This window comes from Cyprinodon tularosa, unplaced genomic scaffold (assembly GCF_016077235.1).
Source record: "Cyprinodon tularosa strain WSP-4 unplaced genomic scaffold, ASM1607723v1 ctg166, whole genome shotgun sequence".
Taxonomy (NCBI): Eukaryota; Metazoa; Chordata; class Actinopteri; order Cyprinodontiformes; family Cyprinodontidae; genus Cyprinodon; species Cyprinodon tularosa.
The window spans coordinates 1,090,776-1,101,085 of NW_024038493.1; the positions used below are offsets into that span (position 1 = coordinate 1,090,776).

Consider the following 10,310-nt stretch of genomic DNA (forward strand, 5'->3'; position numbering starts at 1 on the left):
ATTTCTGACTCATATGTACTTCTATAGATTCCTTTCAGCACCAAACCTTAAGATCCATTTAAAGCAAAAGTGTCACCTTATTTAATGACCACCGCATGGGGATAAAGTCCATTGAGATGATTAGTAATATTTTTTTACTGCGCTCCTCCCTGGTGTGAGAGTAGTTTGTGTTGGAATCATCTGTGGGAAGTTACAACGTTGAGGTCTAGATATGGTCTCTACAAAAGCCTTAAATAACCAATCTCTATCTGATTGGGCACTTTACTCTCAATCTGCAGGTTTGCTAGTGGTTGCTAAAAGTAGAATGGGAGGCAGATCTTTTAGTTATCAGAATCCTGTCCTGTGGAACCAACCAGTCCATGAGGCAGACACCTCATGGGCGGCTGGTTGTACTCCTGCCGCAGTGTGTTGTAGTGAGCTTGTCGCAGGTATTTTCGATTTATTTTGAAGCGTGGTCTGCACTATGTTATTCCACGCCACAACGCAAGAGGGACAATCACAAACTAGTTGCCGGTCTAGATACGGCTGAGGCAGTGAGGAAGTGGAAAAACGCAAGGGGCAAGTTTGTGCGACAACGGAAGGACACGGGGTCCCAGCGTCCTTGCGCACCTCGCTCTTCTTAGCTGGTCCATCTTCACAGATTTGCGTTATCTGCATTAACTGCGACACACATGCAGACAGCCTGATTTCTGATCATAAACCAGCCTTTAAACTTTTTGAAAAAGCTTATAGTTACAGTGGCTCAGTTTCTCCTGAGCTATCTCTATAGTAATGCTGCTATAGCCTTAGGCTGCTGGAAGACAGAACGAAGAAAAGGCGTCCCTATCTCTATTCTCCCATTCTGCAGTATTTGTAAGTGCTCTCTCTGCCTTTTCTCATTATAGTAGATTAATCTGGTCTGTTCCCGTTTGGTTGCGACATCATCCTGGAGAGAAATATCAGCTGTGATGCTGCCATCAAGGCCTTTGTTTTTTTAATTGTTGGAGCTTGGCCTGTTTTTCAATGTAGTCTTGTTTCTCTTACTGTGGCTAACTATGTGCTCTCTTCATCCTCTGACATGGGAGCTGGCTCAGAGCTTCTGCCTGGCTGTGTGTTTCCTGGACGGGGCCGCCTATGGAGCTGGTTGTCTTTTGTATCTCTGCTTCATTTTCGATCTGCTTCTGTCTCCACTGTCACTACAATCATGCTTGGTGTGAAGGATTGCTACAGAGTCAATTAGTTGATGCAATCAGCTGGTTTTCCTTAGATGGAAAACGTTTAACCTGATCTGACTGTATGATCTGGTTGAACTCTCTCTCTAAAGTGCCTTGAGGTGACATGTGTTGGGAAATGGTGCTATAGAAATAAACTGCACTGAATAGATTCAGGGATATAAAAAAGTAATACAATTGAAAAGCAAAGAAAAGGATGCTTTTTGGCATTAATGGTGCGTTGGATTATTTATAACCAGCACTGGTGAAGCCTACTGTACAGCCAACAATGGCTCTTTGTTCTACTTTCCACCCGTTTTGCAGCTTCAACACAAGCAACAGACTCTGAAACCATTTCATGTGACTGTTAAGACCTCCAGCACCCAAAAGCCAACAACAAGTTTTATTTTCCTCCAGCCGTTCGGGAGATTTGGAGGATGTGAAAAAAAACAAACAATGAACAAACTGCCGCACGATGTGAACGAGCTTGATGACGCTCTGAGTGGAGATTACAGTTTGAAATCCTTCTCATTGTGACGTGAGTTGAGAAAAACTACAGATTTGTCGGGAAACTTCTGCGATTCGTGGACCACAGTCATCGCTCTTCCTCGCCTGAAAGAACAACCTATATTGGTGCAAGGGGATCTGAAAAGAAAAGACCCCGCCTGATTCTCATTCATGTTTATGAAGCACCTCACAGTTCTTCCTGGTGCCAGAAAAACAAGCTGCTCATTGAACTGTACCCCCCCTCCTTTCTCCAAACCCTGGGACTTTGCCCGGTTACCACCAACAACTATTCCCCCTTCCTCTCGGAATCTGTGAATGGACTGAACCCTGTTCCCACATCTCTACCTCCATTATTCTCCCACTTCCTCCATCAAATCTTTTCTCTGACTAAACCGGGAAGAAGGAGTGTGTTCATTTTCACTTTTTAGCACTCTTCTCACGTCACCCATCCCTTAAAGGGAACAAAAGGAAATCCATGAGTTTGACTGCATTCTGGAAAGTTCTCAAAGAAGTTGGATTACAAAGATGTGAAAAACGTCACTCCCCAAAGTGGGTTGAACAGTTTACTCAATCCTAAACACCTTAAAAAAAGAAAAGCGGACAGTTTATATCAAGGTTCTTTATCTACATCATAAAAATGAAGTCAAAAATACTGATCTGGCTCAATATCGATGCTAAAGACAGATTTCTTGATTATGCTTTAGACACTGAAAAATATTATGAAATTGTTTAAACATTAATTGAACCAATCTTTCGTGATTCCGTCTTTTTTGGCTGCACTAGGTATTTACCAGTAACCTCGCCTCCCCATAAATAAATAAAAAGCTAAAGCAAACAGCTGATTTGTTGGTCAACCAAAGCTAAACAGTTGGGATTGGTTAGAGGATTGAAAACCCCAAACTAGAAATAGAGCAAAATATCGTCCAGCAGATATTTTTGGCTGATATTAAAAACACAGTATTGGTCGGTATTAACTCTGAGCCACCAGTTCCAGAAGTTCTTAAAAAAAAAAAAAAAAAAACGGATGTATGAAGGTAGAGTCCATCCAGAGGTACGATTCCTTTGGGTTTTTTCTTGACAAATCCAGTCATGGGGAAGGCTACAGACTTCTGCAACCGCACACATCAATTGTCACCTAGGTCTGGTCACGAACCAGTTTTACTGGTATGTTTCCGCAACGTCGGTCCGGAATTTCTAGGGACGCACAGCAGTTTCCTGCCAAAGTGCAGGAAACTCGCAAGAACTTTGCCGGATGTTCACGAGAACCTTGGTGGCACCGGAGGGAGTGTTTGTTGTGCCAGACATTGAAGAGGAACAGGTTCTGTTAATGGAGTTTCACGTTTCGTCATAGTTGTCCATTGTAGTCGTTTCTCGGTTTTTAAAAATGGCGCGCCCCGGCACTGATTCGAGACGGCCGGAAAGGCATATCAAGGACCAATCACAGCTTCTTTTTGTCTGCGCGCTTCCGTTTCAGGTCTGCATGGGTATGCGACCGTCCGACATGTAGTCAGGATTTCTTTTTTTAGGTGCACGACAACAGTTGCAGAACCTCTGCGCGGGGGGCGTGGTCACGCACAGACGGTTGCACAGGCTATGCGTCAGAAGCATAAATTGGCCTTTAGCATTATATCTGCGAGATATTTTGTGAAATGGTGTTTAGATTTAAAGTAAATATCAACAGATACCAGTAACAAGCTCCCTGGAGCAGCTGATCATCACAACACCTCTTTAATAAAACTTTTTTTTTTTTTTGTTCAATATTTGCCAAAGGAAATATGTTAACGCTTCTTACAGCCATCCATTTATTTGCGTGTTTAGCTTTTAAAATAAGTAAAAAGATAAAATGAATGTACATGTTTTCTTCCGTAGGATATTATTTGATGTAAAATCTTCAAGATAAATATATAAATTCAAATATTTTTTCAAACACTAAAGGCTCCAACATGGGTATTTATTATTTTACTACATTAGTTAACTCTTTATATCATTTTTAGCCGTGACGGTCCTATGAATGACTAACAACTCCAGAGCTGCACAGTGTGTAGAGTAAATTTATTCCATCATTGTTGTAAGCAAAGACATTTTAAAATAGTTTTTAGTCAAAAGAAGGTTTTTCAAGTAACTTTGCTGATTACATAGATTTTACGCTTTCAAGTAATTTTTTCCATATTTCCTTTTTCTTTTGGAGATTTTTTATCTTTTAAATTAAGATTTACATTTTAAAACTGTTTTACAGTTCATATTCTATTCATTTCTACTTTGATGCTAGCAATACATTTCTTTCTTTTTAAGTAAGAAATAAGATTTGAAAAAATACGTTTGAATTTTCTTTTGATAAAATACAATCTCAGAAAACAAAAAAGTTACTTTTAACACTTTTTTTTAATTCAGTTTTATTTTTATATTGCACTGTTTCCTCATTTCAATTCAACAAACTTTGTTTTTGCTTTTAACAATAATGGAGCAAATTTTACTCCATATTCCTTAGTTATTTCTAATCAATGGAGTATGATAGGGGGATGTTGGAAAGCAAAAAAGGGGATTTAAAGGTTACCGAGAGGATTTCGAAGATAAAAAAAGGTAGTTACTCTAAACGAAATGCAAATATTTACATATATATACTTAAAAAACAAGATGCAGAAAGAAAAACTTTTTTTATGTGGAATAAACTGGGCATGAACATCTAAAACTATCATTTAACCTAGAATTTTTGATGTAGACATCATAGTTTGATCAAAAGGCAGATGTTTCTTCTTAGTCACGCTGCCAGTGATCGCTCACAGCTTTAGATGCCCCGCTTTGTCACCTTTCAGATTCGTCATGGAAAATTCTTGAACATTTCATTCAGCAGAAGAGGACAAGGAAGAGGAAACACGTGGTTCTGACAGTCTGAAAGGAAACGTTCCACTTTCTGACTGGGCATCGAGTTTGTGGAAAAACTTTTACAAAACAAACAGAAAAAAGAACTCTACTCTGAGTCGAGAAAAACTAAAAATGAGAGGAATGATCTCTGTAGATGCAACAAGTGGCAGCTGGAGCAGCAGATGAAGGTGGGGAGGGGGGGGTTACATGGTACACGGTGTTCTGAAACAGACGAGGGGCAGCGTGCGACCAAAATCCCACTAATACACGATGACTGCGGAGCGGAAAGAATGTTAAAACCTTCAGAAAGGGGAAGTGTTGGAGAGAGGCGGAGAACAAGGGGGAAACGGACTGAAAACTAATAGATGTGAAGGTCCGGCCCGGTCCGGTGCCCCTTTGGCTCAGATTAGAGCCTCAGTTGGTTCCCGCTGGAGAAAAAACAAGCAGCTGAAGAGCTTTAATCTGGAACATGTTGTTGTTCTGATGCTGTTTTGTTCTGTTGATTCTTTATTTTTCTTCCCGTTAACTCTACCATTTAAAAACAACAGTTTTCTTCCAGGCTTAAATTAAAATCTAAATCTGTAAAAACACAAAAAAGATGTATCTTCCAAACCTGAGGTCTACAGGCAAGCAGAGTTTTAAACCAATTCAGATTTGGAGGATCAACACAATTTTTATTTTCTATTATTATTATTTATTTGGGGATTTGCAATCAGAAGATATCTGGATGTGAGATAAATGATCAATCTCTGCAAAGTGCTGAAAATTAGCTTTTAAGCTCTAAACTTTTCAGTTTGACGTTTTTCAAAAATATCAGTTCACTGAGAAATATCGACACTTCTAATCTGTATCCGGATACCTACTAGTCCTGCATCGTTATGGATAAAACGACAAGTGCTTTTTGCATATTTTGGCTTTTCTTTGCACATTTTCAGGATTATTTACACTAGGGCTACAACTAACGATTATTTTTGCTCATCAATTAATCTACTTTTTTTCAATTAATAATCGGATAGCCTAAGGGTCCTTAGAGAAGATTTTGTACAGAATTAAACCAGGTGAAACTATAAGTTTTCCACTTCTGGATAGAGCAAATAGAGAGATCTTAAATGAAAAATCTTTTGTTTTTGTTCACAATCTTTGTATGATTCCTGCTCTAAGTGGGTTACTCTGGCAGCTAAAGGCACGTTTTAGAGTCTCTATACTCCAGTTAACGATTAATTGATTACATTAGTTATTGATTATTTTAATAATCCATCAATCCCATTAATTGTTTCAGCCATAATTTACACATTAAAAGAACAATACCACCTTAATATGTTACATGTAGGTTATTTATTTGGGATTTATTGAACTAGCGTCTGTAAATCTGCTGAGAAATCATTCGTATAATTATGTCAAAATTTTGCCCCTATGTATTTGAATATTATTCAATTTTTATAATTCTATTCCATTTCTATCCCAAAGGATCATCTTAAGCATTAAAGCCAGTTTTTAATCATTTTAGGTGTATTGTTAATTTCTTGTTCCCATCTATAGAATAAGATTGATCAGTATCTGTTAAGGCTTTTTAAAGATCGGTGATTGGCTATAAAACTGCAACCAGTGCAGTTTCAATTTCAAAGATATCGCCCATGAAGCCAATTGTGACATTGATATAGAACAACCTAAGTAAAAATGGCATCACTAGATTAACAAAAACCATCAATCCAATTAAAGCATGGCTGAAACCTTCCACCTAACATTAGCTTTATTTGACATATTCAGCTATTTTTCTTCTCAAAAAAAAAGTGTTTTTGTAGTTTAAGATGGCCGGATCCGCCAGTGATCCACAGCGCCGCTATACTTGAGAGCTCATTAAGCTCAAAGTTGTACTTAGCCAACAAAACAGACATGAAACTGAAATAGAGTTGCTTTAACCTCAGAACTAACTAGAATTAGACTACGTTCACACTGCAGGCCTTGATAGTCAATTCCGATTTTTTTGTTAAATCCAATTTTTTTTTGCGTTGCCGTTCATATTTCCAAATATATGCGAACTGCAGTCATACAACGCAAGCGTCCCGCATGCGCAGTAGAGGACGCAATGACGTCACAGGACAGCGTGCTCTGTGTTTACGGAAGTAAACATGGATGGTAGTGGCGGCGCACATCTAGCTCTCTGCATCATTTTCCGCCATGGTAGTTTTTTTTCTTGCCGCTTCTGCGTAGCAAGACGCAGAATAGTGACCTTTGTCGGGTATTAATGACGTTCAGGTCGGATGAATCCGATCTGGCCGTTCAGACACAGGTCGCATTTGAAAATATCAGATTCGTATCGGATTCAGGACCACACATCCAAGTGGCCTGGGTCGGATTGGAAAAAAATCGGATCTGTGTTGTTCAGACTGTCATGAAAAGATCAGATCCTGGTCGCATATGGGCAAAAAAATCGGATTTGGGTCACTTCAGGCTGCAGTGTGAACATAGCCTTTATTTAGTTGCTTTTTTTCAAAAGTACTAAACAGGCGAACACCAACAAAAACCTCTGCGAACTGTTTCCATTAGCTCCACAAGTTCTGCCAACTGATTCAGAACAGCCAAGCAATAACCTTTAACCTCTTCAGAAAAACAGTTTTCATAATAAAAAACAAGTTTATCTATTAAATTTTTTTATCATTCAAATGTAGGAAGGAATCGGCAGCAAGGATCGGCCCAAAATATTGGCAGCAAATACCGGTTTGACGTCAACATCATTGGTATCGGCTTAAATATAAACCTGCATCAGTTCAGCTCTAGTTCAGAGGATTGGCCCGATTTTCAGATCTTCACGAAGGGAAATAAGATTGATTTCACGTTTAACGAGGGGGTGGGCATTTATCAGACCTGTAACAGTTATCCCGATAAATTAATGATCAAAATCAGTTTGATTAATTTTCTAAACAATAAACTACAATAAGTTAAAAAAGTTAATATTTTTCTTATTTCAGTTTATTTCTTTTCAATGTTGGACCATTTGAAGAACATGAACAAACGTGGTTATATGGGATGTTTTGTGGTATAAATCAGAGTTTTTATGTAACTGTTGTAAAGATGAAGCCCATTTTTAAACATAATAGCACACCCCTACATCCGAAAAATCGATCATCGATCTAAAATCGTAGTTTTTTTGGGGTGTTTTTGGACGATCGATCGTTTCTTTCCCCAAGTTATTCTGCAGGAAACGCCTCATCAGTTCCCTCATCCTCAGGGCTGTTTTTTGTGTCACCCTGCCCCTTTATTTCTTCTCTGCGTTCCCGATCTTATCAGCGTTCAGCTCCATGTCCTTCTCAGAAGAAAAACAGTAATGATTAACAGGAACGTCCAGCTCCTTCTGCTCCAAACAGCCAACTTTAATCAACGCCTTTTGATCCGCAACGCGCAGAGAAGGTGCGTCTTGCTCCCCTTTTCAAGTTTCTCAACATTGGCAATGCGGCAACTGGTACCTCAACTCCCCCCCCTCACTCCAATGCTTCACATCTCCCATTTTTACCCACAATTCCAGCTTCCTTTAGCGTTTCCTTTTTGTTTTGTTTATAAATCGACTTGCGCTGAGAAAGAGATGAGGTAAAACAACCCCTTTTTAAATTCGTAATAAGATGGAGGTCTAGATTTTGAGGTGATGGGGGTTAGATAGAGGGAAGGGGAGGTGCTCTTCACCCAGAGCTTCTCGTTTTCATACCTTTACACCCAATAAACTCAGCAGGTCTCATCAGTTTTCCTTAAACTGGACCATCACCTCATCCATGTTGAAGCAGAAGATGTAAAGGAGGGGGAGCAGAGAAGGAGGCGCAGGGGGAGAGAGGGGGGTGGGTGTTGGATGGGGGCAGGGCAGGCAGGGCTTTTATCACATATGGGAGCAGAGAAGAGGGGAGAGGAAGAAAAAAAAAAGCAGCAGCGGCCAAGAAAGTCAAGATGAAGCCCTTTCCTGAACCCGAACCCCATCCTTTCCACCAGGGCTGAATTTCTAACAAAGATTTCTGTTCTGCAGAGCTGTGGGGCGGGGCTGCAGGCCAGCAGCTTCATTCCCTCTCTCTGGAAAATTCAACTTTATGGAACATTTACAAAAAAAAAAAAATGTTATGCATGGGATTCTAAGTGAACTAATCTAAAAAAGTGAAGGAAACTACAAGTCAGGGAAAAACCACATAAATCATTCAAAGAAAGAACATTACATCTCTTTAACTGTCATTTTTGTTTATTTAAACATTAGTTTTGTTTTTTTAAAGCAGCCAATCAGTGATGTTCTTAGAAATCCTGCCTCCAGCTGAAGTTGATTTCAAAATAAAGCGATTCCTCCTAAAGTAATACTTAAAAATATGCTTCAACAGATTTCTTTAATCATTTTTTTTTATTTTAACACTTTTAAAACACCGCAGCACTAATAGTTCCCTCCCTCCACCGTTTTTCCTCCCCTTTATTTGAAAAGCTTTTAGTCAGACTTAAAAAATAAGAGTCCAGCTAAGTTTGACAGCCCCAGGCAGCCGTTATGTAAGCGGACACCGAGCATCTCTGCTTCATCTGAAGGAGAAAACTTCCACATTACTGCAGGCATCTCCTCTGTTCACCGAGGCTGAAAACACGGAAGCATCTGGAGACAAAAAATAGCGGCTTATCTTCCAACACGTTGCTCTCCACCTTCAGCGAATTACATACTTGTTTGAATCGTTTTTCTCTCTCTTTTTTTTAAGTTTAAAAACCAACGTTTTTTTTTTTTCTTGGGTCACGCCATTTGAAAAGGAAATAATACTCACCCCTCTTCCCATGGCTGCGAAGATTTATTCTTCCTCTTTTCAAGTAGAATTAAACAATACTCCGCCTTAAAAAAATATATATATATACAATAATAAAAAAAAATCTATGAAAATAAAATTTTATGTTACTCCTGCGTGGGGCTCGTTTGTTTTTTTATTCGGTATTTTTCTTATTTTTTTGTTTTATTTTAATCTTCAGCACGTGTCTCTCCTTCTCAGCACACATACAGGCTCGCGAACCGCCGCAGCAGAACCTCTTATAGTCGGCGTTCCTTCCATTATGACGTCGACAGCATTTGCCATGGTAACCCCCACGGAGAGAGGCCGGGCTTGCGCCATTTTTTCTTTTTTTTTTTCGTATCTTTTTAAGCATTCAACGCATGGCACACGTGACACATTATACTACTACAGGTTTTAGTGCAAAAAAATCACCCAAGTGAAGGGAATTTACTTTCAATATTTCTCATACTTAAAAAAAAAAAAAAAAAAAAAATTTAGAATTTTTTACTATTTTTCAAGGCTGCACTTGAAAAAATTAAATTGTCCAGAGAGCTGTTCTAAATTTATTTTTGTTTTACACTTGTGTTAACAAAATGACAAATAAGACTAATTTTCAGTATTAGCATACGTGCTAACACACTTAAGCACTGCATCCGGTTTCTCCATTGTGATGTTCATATTAGTTAAATAAAATCTGTATTATTACTTGGTTAATTTTTTTTAAAAACACACTTTTTAAAAACCTGATTAGCCGTGCATCTGAGTAAACTACTAAAGCAAGTTTGGTATATATGGAGTGAATTTAGTTCCAATATTGTTCAAGCAAAGAACGCCTTTTATAAATAGAAAAAAACCCATAAAAATACAGTCTAGAAATGACTCTTTGACATACAGTTGTGCTTGAATGTTTACATACCCTCCCATTGAAGAAAACGATTAAACTAGTAATTCAAAGAACACAAAACTTAAAAAAAAAAGT

At 38.7% G+C, this 10,310-nt stretch overlaps 1 protein-coding gene across 1 annotated transcript in view; it reads right to left on the reverse strand.

The window, feature by feature from the left end:
* Positions 1 to 9,558, reverse strand: part of LOC119780786 (sodium/potassium-transporting ATPase subunit alpha-1) — a 33,194-nt gene extending 23,636 nt beyond the window's left edge. The window contains exon 1 of the mRNA XM_038280934.1: positions 9,332 to 9,558. Within this exon, the coding sequence (XP_038136862.1) occupies positions 9,332 to 9,343 (12 nt within the window). The 5' untranslated portion in view covers positions 9,344 to 9,558. The remainder of the gene's footprint in view (positions 1 to 9,331) is intronic.
* Positions 9,559 to 10,310: the final 752 nt, after the last annotated feature.